A 22,548-nucleotide genomic window follows, 5' to 3' on the forward strand; every position below is an offset into this window, starting at 1 on the left:
GACTAACGATAGGTCAATCACCTTGGTGTTTTGATTGTGCGGCTAATTACTTTTCTTAGCTGCGACGCATGTATAAATTGGGACAAGACATCGTGCTCAGAACACACAATTCATCTCCTCTTTTTCCCACTGTGCTGTGCTGCCGCCGTCTTCTCCATCCCGTCGCCAACGTGTCATCGGCGCCAGAGAGCATGTAAAATTCATCTGTGATTCTCGTTTGAAGTATATTGATGGTATAGCTGTTAAAAAAAACTAATCTCCCGGTGCTGTGGTTGGGCCCAACAAGGTTTTTGCTGAAGTTAATACACCATATGTATGGACAAAAAATTACAGATGAATGATGAGATAGATGACAACAAAGGGGTATCATTACAAGATAGCTAAGCCATATTGGGACAAACCGATGCCTCACCGGGGGCTCAATGATCCTTCTGACCAGGCAGAAGGACTGTCAGGAATAACCCATTCTCCATGCAAGTTGGTGTGCGTTGCAGAATGGTTGCCAGGAGGAATCCATTTGTCGTAGGATCCAGTGTAGGTTGGCTTCTTTGGGGTCGGCAGCTGTTTTTTGCCACTGAGCATCTGAAGAACATCCGCCATGGTGGGTCGATCAGTCCGATCTTGCTGAGCACACAGAAGCCCCACCTGCACGTGCCTTCTAATTTCCATTAGCCGGGGCTCCTTAAACACTACCCGATCAAACTCCTCGTCTATTCGTCGAGATTCCCAAGCCGTCCAACCCTGACATGCATGTGAAATAAACACATTCATAACATTTTAATGTCTTAGAGGCTCCTTAATTTGTTATGCATTACCATGTATTTCTTAGGTGACTTAACAAATAACCTTTATAATAGGGTGCCTTTTTAGTTCTCTTCTTAGTAATTTTGTATGCTCTTAATCAATACGTAGAGAAAATGGATGTTATGAGTAGCATGACAACATCTAATGCAACGTGTAGTCCTTATGTTAAATTACGGATTGATATTTCCGAGACAACGACAACTCCTTTCTCTATACTCATCATCTCTCTCTCCACCATGCCTTTCAAAACTTTATATGTCAATATGCAAGATCTATATAAGGTAACCACTGTCTATGTTCTTAGAGCAACTCCAACTCCAAGAGCTTGGTTATTCTTGTTGTGGAGGCTATTTTAGAATTTACGTAGCAAAAAGTATGCTCTAATAGATGTATTATCTGGTTTGTAAAATATAAAGTTGGCTATCCTTTAATTTTTGGTGGCTATATATAGCCAACCACTGATACTGGCTATCTGATTTTATAACTGGATATCTGATTTTGTAAAATAGCAAGACTGTTATGGACTTCTTTTTTAAGAAGTTTTTTAGTTTACAAAATAGCTAAACAATAGAATTTGGGATTATTTGGCTACTAATTTTAGCCAAGCTCTTAGAGTTGCTCTTACATAAGACTTCATTCTATCTTTGGAGGGCTCACTAAGAAACAGTGACTGATCCTTTTTTTTTGCAAGTAATAGCTTATCATCCAAATTACAGTGACAGTCAATATTTACCCATCGATGCAAAGGAAATTCACTACGTCTGCGGATACCACTGATAGCCTCCAGGAGGATGATGCCAAAAGCATACACATCACTCTTCTTTGAAATAATACCATCTGTTGTATGCTCTGGAGCTATGTATGGACTGAATGGTTAAGTAAAAAACGAAAGACATCAAGAAAGATAAATAAGAGAACATAATAGACATATAGAATATGATAAGGAAAAAGAATGGACCAAAAGAATATGCATGAAATGTATTCACACAAACAGAAATATTTATGTGGAAGAACCCTTACAATGTGCCTGCTATCTTGTTGTTGTCAATGGTTTCTGTATCATCTTGGTGGGTACACCTCGAATACGCTTCGGGCCTTGTATGGCTTTGGTGCATTTTTCGTAGAATGTTGGTATCATTCAACACTTTAGATAGATCAAAATCAGTGATCACAGGATTCATCTCTGAATCCAAGATGATGTTGTCTGGTTTCAGATCCAAATGGACAACGTGTTGCTCATGTAGGTAATGTATGCCCTGAGCTATCCCCTTAATTATCCACATTAGAGAGAACCAATGATAAAGCAGCTGGGGTCCTGCATAATTCAAATCTATAGAACAACATGAATGAGGAGAGAAGTCCTTTTTTACAGACAAATGAAATGGCATTGTATTACAAACTCTGAGTAGAACAGACCCTACATCATGAGCACAGCAAGATATGTGCAAATTACATAGAATTGCATCCAAGTTCTTGATTTGTCCTCTCTCATCTACAACCTCCTAAGTTGCTTGACAGGAGCTGAAAGTTGCAGTTGCACATTGAATCAAATCCAAGGGTCCATGGTGCTAAACCCCAGGGCGGATTTCATTCTGGCCCATGACAATTTTTGAGTTCAGCTAAGCCCACCCAGGGTTCTTACCCAGTCCATTGAACCCCTCACCCCAGCCCAGGAATCACCTCAGAAAGTCAATAGGCATGGAAGAAATCCTTATCTAACGTGAGCGCACATCACAGTGAGGATTGTTTTCAATTCTTGATTGTGCTAGTTCAAACTTCTAAAACAGCTTTAAGAAAAATAAGAAATAATCAAAGCATTTGGTGGGATTCTCGGGTTTTCAATGATAATCTGATTGTAAGCACAAACAAACTAGGCCATAGTACAGTGTTACATCAAGCACCAGATACTCAATGGTGATCAAGCCATTAAAAAAATGTTACGTCAAGCATCAGTCACTCAATCATCAGCACTAGTGCTTAACTACTGATGATACATATATATATAGATATAGATTACTTTTCTTTCTGCAGCTTGACGCAAAATGTTTATTCTGTGAGCCCCTACTTGAATGACATCATCCATCATATGCTATATTTCATCTGAATAATGATTTCAGTTCTGTTCAACTGGCAATGATCAAGTCAATAATCTGATAGACATGATAGCACAACAAATGTGGAATGATTACTGATATGTTTAAATGCTTCTCTGTTACCTGAAGATTGATTGATGTATTAATTCAGAAAATCAAATTCATTTCTTTTTATATAATTTTCTTGATCATTAATCTTTGCATCCGCATTAATCTATATATATTTCAAATTGTCCTGTTGATTTTGCTTCCTATCTAGGGGACACAACATCTTCTATTGCAGTAAGTACTAGTGTTCACTCCACTAATGCACTGAACATTTTTCTTTGAGAAACTCGAAATATAAGAATGGTTGCAAGATCCAGCACCTCAGAACCAAATCAAAAACATGTTTGGAGAAGAATAAAATCCAGTGGCAGCATCCTAGAAACAGTCAAACATGAAGCCTGACCCCCCCCCCCCCCCCCCCTTCGCCCCCATTGCCCCCAAGGGACCAACAAGATGACTTGGAAACCAAACCCTCACCAAGGGACGACAAAAACTCCCTCCCCCGCTTTCAAACAGATATGCAAACAATAAAAGTATTACTAGCTTTCCAAAGACCTCATCAAGGCTTGGAGCTAATCCAATCATCAAACAGGAAAATGGAAAGTTGAAGCCCTACTTGGTTGCCACGTAGAAGAAGTCACCAACCAAATATAAATTATTTGAACAGAGGGCAGGTCCCTGTTCCTTCTCACCATTGTGAGGTCATTAGATTAGGAAGAGACAGGTATCAAATATAATGGGTGGGGTTGATGAAGGGCCTCAGAGATGGGGGCTTTGCCGTAGGCTGTTGCAGCTTACCCGGAAAACATTGTGTAAGTACATCTTAATAATGATGATATGATTTCTATTAAGCTATTTCATTGATAACATACCTTGTTCATAAATAAATTTGCGCAAGGTTCCCTTTGGAATGTATTCTTCGATCAAAATGTATTTTTGTTCACTATTTTGACCAACTCTGCCTTTTGTGTATCCCAAAACTTTTGCTATATTTTCGTGCTGAAGCTTTGAAGCAAGAACATATAGACTATAACACTTGTTTGCACATTCCAAGGAAGTATCATGAAAAATCTTAACAGCAATCATGTTCCCATCATCCAGTACGCCCTGAAAAGTGTTATTCGTGTTAGTAAAAACAATAATGAAACACTTATGTATATACTGATAAAACATAAAATCTTACTATACAACCAAATACAAGCTGAGTACAACCTTGCATCTATGGCACCCATTTTAATGAACTTCCATCCAAGTGATTTACTATTGGTTCCTACAATTAATATCCTTTTTTATTATACAAAAATCTCTACAATTAAATGTTTAAAAGTTAAAATAAATTTTGTAGCTCGTAGGTTATAATAGCTCAAACCCTTTTCAAAATCAAAACTGAACTTCCAACTATTTTGCAAATGTCACCACGTGCATTTTATGAACTTCTCTATTCTTGGTGTCTCTCTAAAATCTAGAAATGCCGAAAAACAAAAAATTGGAATGGCAGAACAACCAAGCCTTGGGTTGTAGTCCGGTCTAACACTCTATCCTCTCTCTCTCTCTCCCTGACCTTTTTCTTTTGGGAAAAATCCTTCTAAGCCTATTTGACTATACCAGTGTACCCAAAGTATGATATTCCTTAATGGATTAGAAAACCAAATGTTCAAAGTCATCTTTTTTTACCACCCTAAGTAGTTTCAATTGTGATTTTATCCGACATAGCGCCACAATTGTTTTCCAAAATGCTAAATAGAATGTAGTCGACTAGTTGTTTAGCCATTATTCATGTAAGTGAGCTAAATTGCTAACTAAAATAGGATGAATGGCTGAATGAATGAAAATGGTGTACCATCATGTTGCGTTTATGTGGTATACATTAGTGCCACATTGCCTCTCCATACTAGTGCAGAGGGGTGTTTAATTTCTTTGGGCCTTGAGCAGAGCAAGTCTGCCCAGGCATGAAGCTAGACCCTAGGCATATGAAATCCAAGGCTTATGTGATGCCTTTGTGGGCAATGCTGGCCAGCCATAAAGCAAACTCGGACATCCTAAAAAAGGGGAAGTCCTCTTCTCACCTCTGCAAGCCTTTAGTATCCAAATCCTATCCACTACAAATGTAAGCTTCGAAGTCCATGGCATTTTGTCTAGTGCATGGTGGGTGCATTATCTACTCAACCAATTCAATGTGGCCACCCTGCACAACTCATAGCCGATCTCTTCCATTACGAGTTGAGCACTACCTAACCTCCGTAGTTGCACCACATCGTTATCTACAACAAAACACTCAACCTTAGCTTCATACCAAGCACCTCTTCCACTCAATATGCTTGGGCTCCTATCATGGCACATGCATTGCCATTATGGATTGGTGACTCCACTACCCTTGTGTCGATTAGACCTATGCATTGACTTTGCTACCCAAAAATTACTCTCAAAGGTAATTATGGCTAGAAAATTGACCAAGTGCCACCATCCTCTAGTGTTATGGCCAAGCCCAACACTCTTTATCCTATTCAAACTTTGGTGGGTCACTTTATCCCCTTATCAGCCTAGGGATGCAATCGCAACTTAAGCCATGGGCCACTTATGGGTTGGCCCCAAGAATTATATCCTAGAGGCACCACACATTTGACATTTAGTATTGCAGGCACTAATTGTGGGCCCTACTAGTAGTAGCACACAAAACTAGGGAATGTTGACTGCACCTAGTTTGTGTTTCAGAATGCTGGCCATTTCAATTGTATTGGACTACCTTGAGGCTGCAAGAATCTAAGGCAGGTAACTCTACACTTCATCCATCCTCCGAAATCACATTGATCACATCCAAGGCATAGCATAGCACTTAGTCTTCATCTTTGTGAGATCTAGGCCTTCTAGCTTGATAGCTTGACTATTGGGCTTAGTGACCTTGTAACCTTGGTGGTGCTAGAGCACTTATGTTCTTGGTGATTATATGGAAATGTCTGTGACACTTTGAACATGGCATGGAGAGATAGAGAATTGGTGTGCAGGAGACGAGGAGACCCCTTTCTTAATTAGTTCAGAAGCTCCATAGTGAAGATGGACTTCGTGACCAAGAGAGTCAGGCAACACATGGTAAGCCTTTGGCTTGTCCAACACTACGACAAGAGTAAGGCTTGGTGACTACGAGCACTACGAGCATATCCTTTGTCGAGGTCCAACATGTACTAGAGGTTGCATTAACATGAATAAATGCTTGTCTTATGACTTTGCCCTTCTAACTCATCCTATTTACTTACCATGTTTATGCTTCTGCTTGTACTGGTCTAGTGTGATAGTTACCTTCTAGATTAGCTTAGGCTAATTGTGTAATGTCATATATAAAAATTACTTAGTATTAGAAGGGCTAGTTGGCTAAACATGGAAATAACATAATCCTCATTAGAGTGCGCTTAGGGAAGACAATGATTTAACCCTAATATAACACATAACTAGCCATTTTGTTTCTTGGATTATTTTGGCTTTGAGGGATGTCAGTGGCGGTGTTGCACAACCTCATATACAATGTTGTCTCCTTGGCAATCAATGTGAAAAAGAAACATTTCACTTACTATGAGAAATCTTTGGAAGTATAATTTTTCTAATACTTTTTACACTATATTTTTAATGGTACAAAAGTTGTATGATAATGTAAAATAAATCTTTAAAATGAGGGAGTATTGAAGCAATAGGAGATAGATCAAATACCAAGCAATGGTCTATGTGTGTGTGCGTGCATGCGCGCGCGCGTGTGTGTGTGAAAAAACTAATTGCGGTATTAGAGCTCTCATTAAATATGGTTCTAGACATGGGATTAGTGCTAGTTGCTTGTTGTTCACAGATTAATTTATCACATACAGTTTTCAAGATCTGTCCATGTTGGCTCTAATGGGTTGGTTTCGGCAGTGTGGCCCATTAGTGTTATGGTTACTTATAGATAAGGATCTCTTGCTTAGAGTAGCATCTAATTATGTAGTGTTATTGTCTAAAGGTGATTATTGGAAATAATCATCTAAACAACTCAAGAAAAAATTAGAATAACAAGTATATGGAGTACCTTGTAGACTGTGCAAGATCCACCTCGGCCAATGATGTTGCTGGTTGAGTATCCATTTGTTGCAACCCATACTTCAGATGGCATAAACTTTCTTAAGGATGCTGAGGAACCAACATACATAGCGCCAAGGTTGGTTAGAATTTAGACTATTCAACAGTGCAAGGAGGGTAGGTTTCTTTTTTTATGAAGCAAAGTGTAAACATATATAACAAATATCCAATAGATACCAGTGGCCCTATATGGACACTTGCATATCTAAATGAGGGCAAAAGGAGCATATATAAGGCCCATACATCCTTTAAGTTACTAATTTTACTGTGCATAGATCATATCTTACCTATAACAGAAGTAGTCTGCTCGCTTCCTCCAGGTACATTGCTTTGCTCAACGTCCAGTGCAGATCTGCAATTGCCATTTTTATGTGGCAAAAGGTAACACAGATTTTGGAAGCTGCTTGCCAATAGTTTCGTTAACTTCTACATCCATTTGGAATTATCGGAAGATAATGTGTACACCCTCATCCGAGTTATATATATTGTTCAAATTATGCGGTTAGCTCAATAGAAAATTGCAATCTCATTAGCTTAAATTTTGATAGAGCCGCTGCATGTACACATTCATTTGAATATGATTACTCCTTTCGGTTTTCTAAAGGATGTTGTTTCGGACAGCGATACAGTCTCCAAAAAACAACTTTGGCCATTACTTTTTGCTATAAATTAATTATAAAATATAGTCTATATATTTTTATGAAACTATATTTTGAGATGAATCACTTTCATATTTTCAAACTTAACCTAAAAAAAATTATTTGTAGTCAAAGTTTAAAATGTTTGACTTAAGACAACCTCAAAACAACATCCTTTAGGAAACAGGAGGAGTATAACCTTATATATTAAATAAATATACACTATTCAATGTTTCCGACCTACCAGAATCTACACATGAGGGGAAGTATAGAATATAAGAAAATTGCTCTCTTTCCTATATCAGTTTTTTTTGTATTGTTTTCATATATGGACAGATGGTTTCTGAAAATCACTAGCCATTTTTGGATTCTCCTAACAGCATTATTTTTGTAGTAAAGTGTTAGCATTTTAGTATTTGGTAGTAGTGATAACTCCAATATTAACATACCCATATGCTTTACTTCGGTTTCTTGGATCATATATAGTGCCAACAAATAGAGGTATATATATATATACTTGCACGGTAAACATCTGACCTAGCATCATTAGTTGAATGCCTGCTATGTGAATGTGATATCTCCACCATTCCTGTATCCTGAAATGGAAAATATATAATATGCTTATGGTATCACGGTGAAGTTTAGACTGTAAGTCAGTTTTTTTAGAGCTATGTAACAAATGAAATCGTGTGCATCCCTAGATGACTAGATTCACCACAAGTTATTAGCTATGTATTTCCACTTAACAATGTTGATTTACATAGTTTTTACGTTAACCCTATTCTCTTCCCCCCTACTCCTCATCCACCAATGGCAATGTTAGGATTTGGGGCTGGTTGTTAGGGTTCCGGGCTCGCAGAAGTCCCACTGCCTCAAGCAAGAGGGAATGCCAGCAGCGGAAAGGTTGGATCAGGTACAATAGCAAAAGGTGGTAGGGTTTGCTCGGGAGGTAGGCACACGTAGAAGATACTGATGGCAATGGTAGAACCACTACAAGAAGTTTCATATTTTTCTACCAGTTTTTACATGTACCCTAGAATTTTAGAACCTAGTGGTGTGGACAGTTTCATCATAACTATAATTTGTAGCGTCTTGTCGATGGCCAAAAATGGTGTAATGAATTAGGCAAATTTTCTTATGGGACACTGAACAAAGGTGGAATTGGTCAATCTACACAACCAACACCAAAATTTCCTAGGTCCTATAAAATCATGATCATTTGGTTTATGACCACTACTACAAAAAAGATTTACCGAACCCTTTGAAAACACCCTCCGAGACAGACATGATTTTCAACCGCCTGGCATTAACCGAGGCAGTCATTTTTTACTAACCGAGCTCACAAAATTGATTAACCGAGACAGGCACCATAAAAATGTCTGCCGCGGTTAATACATATTACTGAGGCGGACATTATAAAATAACTGCATCGATAAATCATTAACTGAGGTGGGCACTGTAAAATAACCGCCTTGGTACATCAGGCCCAGCCCACGAGCCCATATCAGCACACAACTATCTCCATATATAAGTAGCACTTAGGGTTTCTCACTCTCTAGTCATTTGTCTCCGTCCCTCCCCGTCTCCATTGCGAGCGCCCCGGTCTGTCCACGACTCGCGAATGGCCCCCCTCCCACGCGGTCACCTTCTCCACTACGCGTGATCGCCCCACTCTTCTCCGGAGCTAGCGGCGCGCATGCGGTGCCCCTCCTTCTCCCCATGGTCTCCCCCTCCTCTCCGCACGTGGCGCACAGGCGGTGCACCTCTTCTCGAGCCCACCCTCTCCGGCGTGGTGGCACTCTCCTCCATCTCCCAGCACAATAGCGCTCTCCCTCTCCCTACGCACATGGAGGCCCCAACAGCGAAGGGTGGGCTCACGTGGGTCATGGGCACGCGGATCTGTGCAGCAGCAACTGCTGCTTCTTCTTCAGTAGCAGATCCGGTGCCACCACCTCCACGCCACCCACTGCGCGCATCGTCATCAACAACGCAGCAGATCTGGCAGCAGTTGCTCCTCCCCCATGCAGATCCAGCGAGCTCCCTCCGCCCTCCCTCTCCCTCGGTGGATCTGGTGACCATGGTGGTGGCCGGCCTCGAGCGGATCCGATGGCTGGCTCCCTCTGGTGGCTAGCCAACGAGCGATGGCAGCAGCGGCGACGGTGACGACGACGTGGATGGGCTTGGCGGGTCCATAGATGGGCTCGCCGGGCCTATCCATGGATTTTATCTTTTTTGTATTTTATTCGATTAACCAAGATGGGAAGCAAAATGCCTTGGAAAATACCTTCATTTACCGACATTTTTGTTTCTCGCCTCGGTTTAATCCAAAATGTCTGCCTCGGAAAAAGTTTCTATACTTGTGGACGCTGCAACTAGTAGTTATCTCAATACAAGCTATTATGGTGGCCCTTGTCTACGTGTGACCGGTCAGCTAGCATTGGGGGAAGAAGATAAAGACTTAGACAAATGACATTTCACTAACTTTCCCTCTTCTTTTATCAAATTAATAAAATAGTTGTTGTATGTCCAACAGTAAATGATCACAATTTTATAATGGTACCTAGTAAATTTTGGTGTTGGCGGCATGGACTAGCCAATTCCACCTTTGATCAGTGTCCTAGAACAAAATTTGTCAAGGAATTAAATATGAGTGTGAAAGGACCAAATTTGAATCAAATGGGACAGATTTGGATCAAATTGGGCAAAGTCTAGACAAATTTGCCTAGGTCAGTTTCCAAACTGGCCTAGGCTGGTTCAGTATGTCGTGGGGCCGAGGGCTACCAAAACCCACCCAAGCAGATTTCGGCAGCTTAGTTGCGGGGAGAGGGTCATTTGCAGCAGCAGTTCTAGCACTCAAATAGGGATCCTAAACATGGTCCCTACTCTAGTTTTAGAACCAAAGCACAATATCTTAGGGAAACAAGACCCTAACTCAAGTCCTTACTTTATGGAGCCCCCCTTCCAAATCTCCTCCCTTAGAGTATTTCCAGCAGTTCCTCAATACAACTCCCTCAATAAGATCACCAATAATACTCCCAATATGTGGGACCCATCTGTCAGTAACAATTTATTTGTTTCTTTTTTCTCTTCCCTCGGTTCGTCTTCTCCAGCATCGCATAGGAACGACATTGCCGCCATGCAGCGTCGCCTCCACTCCCCACCACTGAAAGCCCTAGTTTGGTTTTGGATAATTGATGAAACTCTAGTACTAACCTCTATACTAAGTGTGTGTAGACTTAATGAGGTTGGTACATGCCAAGTGATGGAGCAAGAGATGATCATGGTGATGATGGTGATGACCACAAGATGATCAAGTGCTCAACTTGGAAAAGAAGAAGGAGAAAAACAAAACCCTATGGAGTTCAAGGGAAAGTATTGCTTAGGGTTTTGGCTTTAGTGATCAAGACATCATAGAGGGTGTGATCACATTTAGGATAGATAGCCGTACTATAAAGATGGAAATTCTTTGGCTAAAGCAGTTATCAAGTGCCACTACGTGTCATTGTTCATGTGCATGTATTTAGAACCTAGTGAGCTAACTTAACTCCTTTGAAGAAAATGATTGTGAAAATGCTAACACACGTGCACTTGTTGGTTTACACATTGTGGTGTTGGGACACTTTGAGAAGGAGGTGGAGTTTGAAGGGTAGAGAGAGGATGGGTTCCTCTCTCCCTCCCGCCGATCTTGCGAGGCAGGATTCGGCACTTTTTAAGAAAATGAAGTTCATATTTTCTATTGCGCCGGTGGGAAATTTGGAGAAGTCACGGGAGTCTCACCGGACGCTGGCCCGGAGGCACCGGACGCAGTGCCTGCACGTCCGGTGTGCTATCTGCTTCAAGGCTGTTAGGGTTAGGCACCGGACGCAGGTCAAACCCTGTTGGCGCGTCCGGTGCTGCCTGACTTCTGCGGGAGTCTCTGACTGAGAGCACCGGACGCTCAGGGTGCGTCCGGTGGTGCGCGTCCCGTGTTTGCGCATTTTGCAGTGCTCTACGCTCAGGAGCGCGTCCGGTGTGTGGGTCCGGTGACCCCGCGCGTTTGCAGACCTCTCTGGGTATAAGACAGGTGTGCACCAGACGCGTTCGGAGCCAACTTGAGTGCGTCCGGTGGTTTGCAGGTGACCGTTAGAGTTTGACGCGTGAGATTCAAAGAGCTGACATATGGCTGTTTCTGGAGCACCGGACGCTCTGTTCCAGCGTCCGGTGCCTCACCTGCAGCGAGTCCGGTGACCCCGATTTTAGCCCAGTGAAAGAGCCAACAGCTCTATTTGTTTGAGGGGCTTATAAATATGTGTTGGCCGGTTTGGGGTTCACTCTCTTGGCATTCTAGCATACTTGACATCCTTGTGAGCCTAAGCAAACACCTCCCACTCATCTTCTTCATAGATTAAACATCTTTGTGAGATTGGGAGTGATTCCAAGTGCATTTCCTTGAGTGATTGCATCTAGTGGCACCTGGGGATCGTTCTAGCTGTGGTTTTCTTATTACTCTTGGTGGTTGCCGCCACCTAGACGGCGGAGGAGCATTGGCACGAGTTGGTTATTGTTCGTGGCCATCTCCCGGAGATTGTGAGGGGTATTGTACCTTCCCCGGTGGAAAGCCGAAAGGTAACTCTAGTGGATTGCTCGTGCCATTGAACTACCTCACTTGTGGGTAGGTTCTTGCGGTGTTCTAGTGAGGATGAGGTTTGTGCTATACCTCTTAGCCGTCGAACCACCAAGTGTTGGTCGACACAACGGGGACGTAGCGTGCCGGCAAGCACGTAAACCTCAGGAGAAAAATCGGTGTTTCAATTGTGATTGATTGACATTCTCCCGGTGCTTGTTTATTGATATATTGGTGATTGGTTCATCCCCTACACGGCGGTATAAATATCTCTTCCTCTCCTTTTACTTACCGCAAAGTAGTGTAACTAGTTTAGTTGATAGTCTTGCCTTGTGTAGTTAAGCTCACTAGTGTAACTTGTAGAGACCTAGAGCTTGTGTGCATAATGATCATAGCAACTAGAATTGTTGGATAGGTGGCTTGCAAACATCCCTTTAGAGCTAGAACAAAAAGCTTCACTTTGTTATTTACTAACCTCTTGCTCTAGTGAGTTTGTAGAAAGTTTAAATAGGCTATTCACCCCCCTCTAGTTATATTAGGACCTTTCAACCACGCAACTTGAAGGCCACCATGCAGTTCCATCTCCCCCACCGCGTAGCTCCACCTCCCCACTGCCTTCATGCAGCTCCTCCTCCTAGCACCTCTGTGCAGCTCCTCCTCCGGCCCTGTCCGCAGCGAGGTCCATCGAGCTCTGCTGCATGCTGGTGGCGAGGTCTCTCGGGCCAGGTCTCCTACGTACTCTCCTAGCTCTGCTCCGCCGAGGTCACCTAGGGCTCCAGCACACGAGGTCTCCATCGGCGCAATAGATCTCCGGCCATGGCGAGCTGGAGCCATAGTGCACGGCATGATGGGCACGACGAGCTGGAGCTATGGAGTGTCAGTCCTTGTAGCCATGGCGAGCTAGAGCCACGAAGTGTCTGTCCTTGCAACCATGGCGCACGGTGAGCTCCGGTGTGGGCACTAAGGAGAGAGGTGGAAAAAGTGACAGTAATTGTGGAGCCCAAGTTATTGGGGGAGCTACAACTCCCCTTCATTTGAGGGGAGATGAATAAGATATTAGTGGCCACCAAAAAAAGGAAGGATTATTGGGGCACTACTGGAGAAGAAAAAGTAAGTTGTCTCCCCCAATATGATAGTTTTATGAGATGATAGATGGGATTGGAGGACTACTGGAGATGCTCTTAGCCCCATCTTCCAATGGTGCTCAGGGAGCTCCCTACTTTTTAAAAAGAAATCCTGTGCACCAACACATTCTCGTGTATTTTTTTTTATCCCAACTCTCTCATGTGCCATCGTCCTATTCCTTCCCCCCCCAACTCGGCTCCTCTAGAGAAACCCCTCGGCCCAGCATGACACTCCCCTCATTGGTGTTTGTCCTATCCTCAGCTTGCCGATGACCATCCTAGAGAGATCCATTCAATGTGGCTCCTCACCTCTCATTGAGGCACTTATCCCCGACATGGCTCCCTTACATGTGGCTCTCCTCGTGCCTCAGTGCTCCTCCCCTCCTCTCCCCTGCTCCAACAGCTCAGCCAATTGGAACGACGTTGGTGGATATGATAATGATAGGTAGGTCCTATATACCAGTTTCTACTGAAATGGATTTGGCCTGATTTGAGGGCTCATGTTGATGTAGATGCAAATAAAACAAACCCTCAAGTGAAGATCCAGCAAGCTTCCTCCTCCCTCCCTCTCCCTTGGTGGATCTGGTGACCCTGGTGGTGGCCGGCCTCAGGCAGATCCGATGGGCTGCCTCCGTGTGGTGGCTAGACAACGAGCGATGGCAGCAGCAGCGGTGGCGAAGACGACGTGGATGGGCTCGCTGGGCCTGTCCATGGATTTTATTTTTTGTTTTTTATTTGATTAACCGAGATAGGAAGCAAAACACCTTCGAAAATACCTTCATTTACTGACATTTTTGTTTTCTGCCTTGGTTAATCTAAAATGTCCGCCTCGGAAAAATTTTCTATAATAGTGGACACTGCAGCGATTATTTTAGTAGTTTTCTCAAATACAGGCTATTATGGTGGCCCCTGTCCACGTATGACCAGTTTGCTAGCATCGGGAGGAAGAAGATAAAGATTTGGACAAATGACATTTTACTAACCTCCCCTCTTCTTGTATCAAATTAATAAAATAGTTGTTGTGTTGTCCTACAGTAAATGATCATAATTTTATAATGGTACCTAGTAAATTTTTGTGTTGAGGTACGGACTAGCCAAACCTTTGATCAATGTCCTAAAACAAAATTTGCCAAGGAATTAAATATGAGTGAAAGGACCAAATTTGAATCAAATAGGACAAATTTAGATTAAATTGGACAAAGTCTAGAAAAATTTGCCTAGGTCAATTTCCAAACTGGCCTAGGCTGGTTCGATATGTTGTGGGGCTGAGGGCTACCAAAAGTCCAAAACCCACCCAAGAAAGTTTCGGCAGCTTAGTTGTGGGGAGAGGGTCATCTGCAGTAGTAGTTCCAACACTCAAATAGAGATCCTAAACATGGTCCCCACTCTAGTTTTTAGAGCCAAAGCACAATATCTTAATCCAGCAAGACCCTAACTCAAGCCCTTACTTTATAGAGCCCCCCTTCCAAATCTCCTCCCTTAGCCCAAGGTGGTCAGGGAGCTCCCTACTTTTTTAAGAAAATTTCCTATGTACCAACTCATTCTCTTGTCTTTTTTCATCCCAACTCTCTCTTTGTGCCACCGTCCTATTCCTTCCCCCTCACTTCAGCTCAGCTCCTCTAGAGAAACCCCTCGGCCTAGCATGACTCCCCTCATTGGTGTATGTCGTATCCTCAGCTCACCAATGACCATCCCAGAGAGGTCCATTCAATGTGGCTTCTCACCTCTCATTGAGGCACTTGTCCCTGACATGGCTCCCTTACCTGTGGCCCACCCCGTGCCTCAGTGCTCCTCCCCTCTTCTCCCCTGCCCCAATAGCTCAGCCAATTGGAATGATGAAGGTGGATATGATAATGATAGGTAGGTCCTATATAGATCTGGCCTGATTTGAGAGTTCATGTTGAAGTACATACAAATAAAACAAACCTTTAAGATTAGGTGAGCCTTCAAATTAATAGTAGAGGCCTTGATTTGAGGACTCCTAGTAGAGTTGCTCTTAGTTAATGGAGACAATATAGATCAAAAAATGGTTCATGGAAGGGGGCTGGGGCTGGAGCAGCAGCCGATTGTCCTAGGTAGAAATAGTCTCCTATACGAGCATTTTCAACAAGGATTCTAAACACAACTCTTACTCTACATTTTGGTGTCATAGAAAGAAAAGAAAATCCAAGAGACTCCAACTCAAGCCCCTACTCTATGAAGACCCTCAATCATCCCCTCAGCAACTCGTAAGGTGCCTATGGAACTCTCTACTTCACATGAAAATTTTCTCTCCTCACAAACTCACTCCCCTACCTAAGACAGCTCTCTCGGCGTTTGCCGACACTCATCATACTCCGGCGAGTCCCATTCAAATCTCACGGTGAGCCACCCAATCCCACTACGGCTCCTGCCTTGTGATCTGTTCGGTACTCTATGCTTCTCATGGCACATGCCCCCATAGTTCCACCGATTTGAGCGACAGAACAATAAGAGAGCAGCCCCAGTGTAGTGTATGGAACTAAGGCCTTTGTTTTAGATGTGAATTTTTTTTTTTTTGGATTTCGCTACTATAGCACTTTTATTTGTTTGTGGTAAATATTGTTCAATCATGTACTTACTATTACTAGAGTCAAAAGATTCGTCTCGCGATTTACAGGCAAACTGTGTAATTTAGTTTTTGTTTTAGTCTATATTTAAGTCATCATGCATGTGCCGTGCGCAAGGTGAACTAAACAAGGCCTAATTAAGGCATAGAACTAAAAGGCCTCGTGAATTTGACAACCCTGAGTTACTAAGGACTCTGTGGATCGAGTAGATCTATCTATCTAAAAAGAAAAAGAAAAAAACAGAGCTTGAGCAAAGCAGGGGAGCCTTTGCAATGGTACCTGTCGAAGCCGAGGCAGAAGATAACCACCGGTCTGCATGGTTAGCAGCAAGATGGTGGTGTGAGCGTTGATGGCGAAGGACGCGAGCATGACCTTGTTGAGGATATCGTCCTTCACCGCGCGCAGCTGCCTCGCCAGGTTCCTCGCCCCGAGGAGGCGGCGGACGATGCCGCTGGTGGTCCGGCGGTCCTGGTCCTGGCAGGCCGTGACGAGCTCCAGTGCGCGCTGGAGAGTCTCTTCCAGCTCGTAGAGGGCGACGCCCATGGCCGGGCTGTCGTCCATGGCGCCCGTCTGCTGCAGCTGCGAGAGCACGGCGCTGAACCTGAGCACCCGCCTCCGGATCTCCTGGCACACCACCGCGTTGCGGCGGACCGTGTCCACCGCCGCCTTGATCCTCAGCCCCACCTTAATGATCCTCTCGAGGCTACCCACCGGATCGGCCATAGTAGCTAGCTAGGGTGCATGCAGTGCAGCAGAAAGAAGAATCATCGACAAACTGCGCTCACACCTGCTCCATCGGTTAGCAGCAAGCTAAGCATGATGCTTCCTGAGACTCGAGATCCTCCGAGTGCTGCCTAAATGAGCACTTGTATTTTGCCTGGAAGGGTCGAAACGAAGACTTGCGGTCGTCGCATATTATAGTTTCCGCGTGGCCCCAGCCACTGCAAATTTTTCGCTTATCTGTAAAAGTCATGTCTGATAAATCCGGTTTAGGTTTTATTCAGTTCGTAAAAATTTTTGTCCAATCATAGAGTAACTAGTCTTAAAAGATTCGTCTCGCGATTTACATATAAACTGTGCAATTAGTTTTTGTTTTCATATATATATTAAATGCACCATGCATGTGCCGCAAGATTCGATATGACTGAAAATCTTAAAAAAATTTGGAAACAAAACAAGGCCTTATAAGACAAGTAAACGGAGCCTCGAAGCTAAAAATACTGGCGAATATATATGGTTTATAAGACAAATGAGGTGGCCTTGTTTACTTTCCGAAAATTTTTGAAAAATATTTAAGATTTCCTGTTACATCAAATCTTGCGATAAATACATAGAGCATTACATATAGATAAAAAATAACTAATTTTACAGTTCACATCTAATTTACAAAACAAATCTTTAAAACCTAATTAGTTTATGATTGAATAATAATTATAAAATATAAATAAAAATACTACAGTAGCATGTTGCAAAGTTTTTCAAGAAGTAAAGAAGGCCCTAGTCTCTATCAGACGTGTGGAAAAACCATACCTAGCAGCTGTGGGGGGCCGCACGAGTCAGGGACCCATGCTTCCCTGTCCAACACGACGACGGCCACGATCTTGCTGCCTGCCCTCTTGAATTCAATGGTATTTCTAGAATATCCAATTTTTTAGGAAAAAATTGTATATATAGTGTACTCCCATCATTATTTTTTAAAAAAAAGTAGTTTTAGAATTTCAGACAACTTATTTAATCATTCGTCTTATTGATTTTTCATAAATATTATATATTTTGTTAAGATTTATTATCATTAGAGATACTTTACAAATAATTTATTTATTTTATAATTTATAAAAAAATAAAATGAACGGTCAAATATAATCTCTAAAAGTAAAAAATGTCCACTCTTTTTGGAAGGAAAAGTATACATGTATGTATATTAATTTGGAAAAAGAAAAGAGAAAATGAAGATAAAATAAAAATCCTATGAGGCTATTCAACCCAAAATCGTACATTCTTGAACCCATTTCCCTCCCCACCCAAGGGCCCAACAAGGCCCAATCTCCCCCCCCCCCCCACCTTCATTTGATAAGAGAGGGAAATTTTGAAGGAGAAATTCCAAGCTATGAGTATCTTTTTAGCCTTGTTTAGTTCTAAAATTTTTTTTGTTTTGAGTATTGTAGCACTTTTGTTTTTATTTGGTAATTATTATTCAACTATGGACTAAATATGATCAAAAGATTTATCTCGTGATTTACAGGCAAATTGTGTAATTAGTATTTAGTTTCGACTATATTTGATGCTCCATACATGTGCCATAAGATTCGATGTGACAGGTAATCTTGAAAAAATTTTGGTTTTAAAGTGAACTAAACAAGGCCTTAGATTCACTAAACAACGTACGTTGCAAAAGTCTTTTGTAACCCAAATCGTAGCACCTTGCGGTTCCCAACTTACCAAAAGGCAGAAGATACTTGACTCTGAAAAAAGCACCCACCCATCCGTCTCATGCTTCCCTGTATATATACGTATTAAATTTAAAACAACAAAAAATATTTCAAAAATTTCAAGCTTGCATTGGTGTTTATTTCGGAGTTAAGAGTAACATGACACATTCAAAGTTTAATAAAGCTGATGCTTGGTAATCAATTTCAGCCTACCGTAATATCAAATACAACCATATAGTGTGCAGAAGTCCAGGTTCAAATTCAAAACTTGACTACTTTTCTTGTGTTTTCAAGACCTAATAACAAAGATAGTCAAAGCCCAGCTTCTGGAACCGACATTTGCATTTCGAAGGTGTCCTCTGTCCTGTGAAGATTTTGTTTCTTTTGCTAAAGAACATCACATGTTATTGGTCGGCATCACTTTGGGCTAAAAAGGGCCTAATCTCTTGGATGATGGCGCACCAACGAGCATTTCTAAGAGCATCTCCAAAGGTTTTGCATTTGAGGTTTGCATTTGAGTAATTTGCTAAAAAGCTCCAAAAAAGGTATCCAACGGTTTTGCATTTGGAGTTTGCAATTTGGGCAACTTGGCAAATGAAGGAGCAAACTTGGCAAAAATGCCAAGCTGTGGACGACTTTGCAAACCCGATCGCACGAGCAAAATCACGCGCGAAGAAAGCGCGCGCGCCTGGAGACCTTCTATTTTTATCCTTTGTCAAGTCCATATGCCAATTCCCTTGGAGATGACCTACTTTTTATGCTTTGCATTTTTTTGGGGAGTTTGTAAATAACAACAAATGTCAAGTCAATTTGCCAAAACCTTTGGAGATGCTCTAAGGTTTTGTATAATTGACTTGGCATTTGTTATTGTTTATAAACTTCCAAAAAAATTTAAAGTCTAAAAATAGGTCATCTCCAAGGGTTTTGGATAATTGACTTGGCATTTGCCCAAGTGGACCCGGATGTTATTTTTTTCTGTGTGGCGCGCGGTCGACTTCTTCGCGTGCAGGTACCCGCGCCGCCAGTTGTACCAGCGGCACATGGGGAGGGAGTTTTCTGCGTGATGGAGTCGGTCACGATCGGCAGCGGACGACGGCGCGTGGAGGGCCGGTGCTTGCGATGGAGTCCCTCGCGACTTCGATCGGCTGCGGACGGCGGCGTGTGGAGGGTCTGGGGTTTCTGTCGCGATCGATGGAGCATATATGGCGCGAAGAAAAGTCCGGATCATGCAGGGGACCGTGAGACGGCGCGATCGGGCTTTTGCCAAGCCGTCCGCAGCTTGGCAATTATGCCAAGTTTACTCTCCCATTTGCTAAGTTGCCTAAAATGCAAACTCCAAATACAAAATTGTTGGATACCTCATTTTATGATTTTTGACAAATTACAAGAATACAAACCCCAAATGCAAAACTGTTGGAGATGCTCTAGCACTAGTGTCTAGCTCTGCGTACGCAGTTGCTTGCTCAAGAAGTATAATTTTGAGGATTCTTTTTTACATTTGGCATTAGCTTTGTTCTAGGTAAAATATTTCTATCTTGGCCATCAATTTTTTCTTTCAAAAAAATTACATATTAACAACACAAGATTTATGTTTTTAGGTTCACTGTAATAAAATTTTTTATAATATACAGTTTGCATGTTGTGAAAAGTACATTAATTTCTTCAAATTCATGGTCAAATATGGAAACATTTGACTTAAAACTAAGCTAATACAAAATGTAAAAGAACAAAGAGAGTAAACACAGAGAAGAAAATGGACGGTGATTATTTTTTTACTTTATTAATGATATACTTCATGCATGTTTACTTGCTACGATGGTGTGTCATATCTTATCTTATACTCTTATAAAGGTAAACCCCACTAGAGATTTCTTTCAACATACACGCTATCCACATCAACAATCCACTAAAACTTGCAATTACCACCAACTAGCACATGTAATTATGATAGTCATATCTTCATCTACTAGCATGTATTTAGCTATGTTTATATTGATGTGTCAAACCATTCAACAAAATTAATTTAAGATAGTTTCATTCATACCACTAGAGATTTCTTTCAACATGCAAGCTATTCACATCAACAATCCACTAAAACTTGCAATTATAACTAACTAGCACATGTAATTATGATAGTCATCTCTTCATCTACTAGCATGTATTTAACTATGTTCATATTGATGTGTCAAACCATTCAACAAAATTAATTTAAGATAGTTTCATTCATATAACTATAATATAAATAGTCTACTTTATTAAATTATCTAAAATTTCCGCAGCAACGCATGGGGTATTCTCCTAGTATATTATATACATTAATCATTAGTAGGATTTGAACTTAGTTACCATATATAAGCCTTAATTCTTGCACACATGTTAAAGTTTATACTGTTTCCCCTGAATTTGCCATGTTCCGACCCCCCACCCAAATCACCATTTCAATAGCCCAATGTGATAGCCCATAGGATTCATCATGTTTTTCAGAAATAAAAAATAATTTATGGTTGTGTCCACAATTATTACATGTTGATATATTCCATGCCTTGTTAGATGAATGATTGAAATTATCATAAAAATTCATTTAATACACAATCTAACAAGCCTATGCTTCATATGGCTGATCATACATAATAGATGTTTGGACAGTAAAAAAGAAACCAGAAATATTGATGGCCAAATACTTAGAGCAACTCAAAGACTCTATTTATATCATCCTTAATTAATTAATAGAAACAATGATTTTAGTAAAAAAAAAGTACGCTCTAACACATCGCTAATTTGGTCTCAAATGTAGGTATCTTTTATTTTAGATTTTCTCGCTAGCCAAAGATGTAAAGTGATGTTGGCTCTCCAGAGTGCGCGCAAGATATCATGATACTATAAAAGGGTGGATACAGAGAGTGATCGATATCTATTCAAATGACTTTCAAAATGATAATTTAGCGAGTGACTCTTGAAGATGCTCGAGCTTGTTGTTTTAGCTTTTTAGTGGTTTATGCTAGTTCAGAATATAAAACAATCAAGCCAGCTATTGAGTTGGTTTCTGAAAATTTGTTTTGGGGAAGTAAATTAAAAGATAAAAAATGCTAAGGGAAGTTTTCTAGGATTTTCGTGTGCTGAAAAGCTAAAAGATTATTACAAAAGTTAAAAGCCAGTAGCCAAAAGTTAGAAAAGGTAGCTTTTAAGCCAAAGGCCTAAAAGCTGCAACTCAAACAAATAGACTCTTACTATCTCGTATATGGTCATCTGTGACTTGGCATCATTGGCAAAAGCACAGTGTGATAGCCCATAGGTTAATATGAGGATTCATCATTTTTTCAGAAATTAAAAAATTATGGCTGTACCTAGGGTTATTACATGTTGATATAAGTCAAAAGCCAGAAGCCAAAAGTTAAAAAGGGTAGCTTTTGAACCAAAGGCCCACATACTGCAACTCAAACTAATATACTCTATCTCATATATGTGGTCACGTGACTACGCATCATTGGCTACTCGACCAATATGAGTTTGGGAGAATATTGCTCAATGGATTTCATGCCCACAATATTGAGCTACGAAACTAGACTCATTTTTTAGATGGAAGTGCATAACTGGTAAGAGCAGCTACAGTAGCTAATCAATATATCCCTAATATAGTGGTATTGGTGGTCTGTTTTTTATTTTAGAGGAGATATGCAACATATCACCAATAATCTCTCCTAATACATGAGACCTACCTATCATATTACAATTTTTTTTCTTTTTCTTTTGTCTCTCGAACAGACATCTTCTTCCTCACCCCATGTTACATCCTCTACAACCTAGCCACGGACATGATGCCTCTTCTCTCCACCCCCTCCGCCATGGCCGCCTCCCACAAGTTCCTCCTCTCAGCCATCACTGCCATGGCTGCCGCTCGTAAGCTCCTCCCAGCCATGGTGTCCCAACATCACCTACCTGTTGTTGTCATGCATGCACCTCTAAACCTCGTCGCGCCATGGGGACTAAGCAGCGTATATGAGGTGGACCTTAGATGCTTGGTGGAGGAGAGCCTTGTGCCTTAGTGCCAATCTCGTTGCCAATAGCAAGCTCCACATGTGGATTTGCATTGCTCCAAACCTTTGAAGGTGGCAATGGTTGTGGG

The 22,548-nt window shown here is 41.5% G+C and overlaps 1 protein-coding gene across 5 annotated transcripts; it reads right to left on the reverse strand.

The window, feature by feature from the left end:
• LOC8070189 (putative receptor-like protein kinase At4g00960) lies at positions 208-16,895 on the reverse strand. 5 transcript variants are annotated; one of them, XM_021460874.1, is made up of 8 exons: positions 16,276-16,894; positions 8,219-8,277; positions 7,331-7,395; positions 6,994-7,094; positions 3,818-4,052; positions 1,825-2,119; positions 1,538-1,670; positions 208-741 (listed from the first exon to the last, which is right to left on the reverse strand). In XM_021460874.1, the coding sequence occupies exons 1-8, from the start codon at positions 16,717-16,719 to the stop codon at positions 409-411; spliced, it is 1,665 nt and encodes a 554-aa protein (XP_021316549.1). In that variant the 5' UTR covers positions 16,720-16,894; the 3' UTR covers positions 208-408. The 5 variants fall into 5 exon arrangements, 4 of the variants coding, with proteins under 4 accessions (XP_021316549.1, XP_021316548.1, XP_021316550.1 ...); XM_021460873.1 differs by having other exon boundaries at positions 1,825-2,134; positions 16,276-16,893; XM_021460875.1 differs by lacking the exon at positions 1,538-1,670 and having other exon boundaries at positions 570-741; positions 1,825-2,134; positions 16,276-16,895.

The sequence above is a fragment of the Sorghum bicolor genome, chromosome 5 (assembly GCF_000003195.3).
Source record: "Sorghum bicolor cultivar BTx623 chromosome 5, Sorghum_bicolor_NCBIv3, whole genome shotgun sequence".
Classification (NCBI taxonomy): Eukaryota; Viridiplantae; Streptophyta; class Magnoliopsida; order Poales; family Poaceae; genus Sorghum; species Sorghum bicolor.

Coding starts and splice junctions, on each gene's coding strand:
- LOC8070189 (XM_021460873.1), bottom strand. CDS start 16,719: ATGGCCGATCCGGTGGGTAGCCTCGAGAGGATCATTAAGGTGGGGCTG. Junction 7,396..8,218: donor CATTCAACTAATGATGCTAG/GTCAGATGTTTA, acceptor TGGCAATTGCAG/ATCTGCACTGGACGTTGAGC. Junction 2,135..3,817: donor CAAATTTATTTATGAACAAG/GTATGTTATCAA, acceptor GTTGTTCTATAG/ATTTGAATTATGCAGGACCC.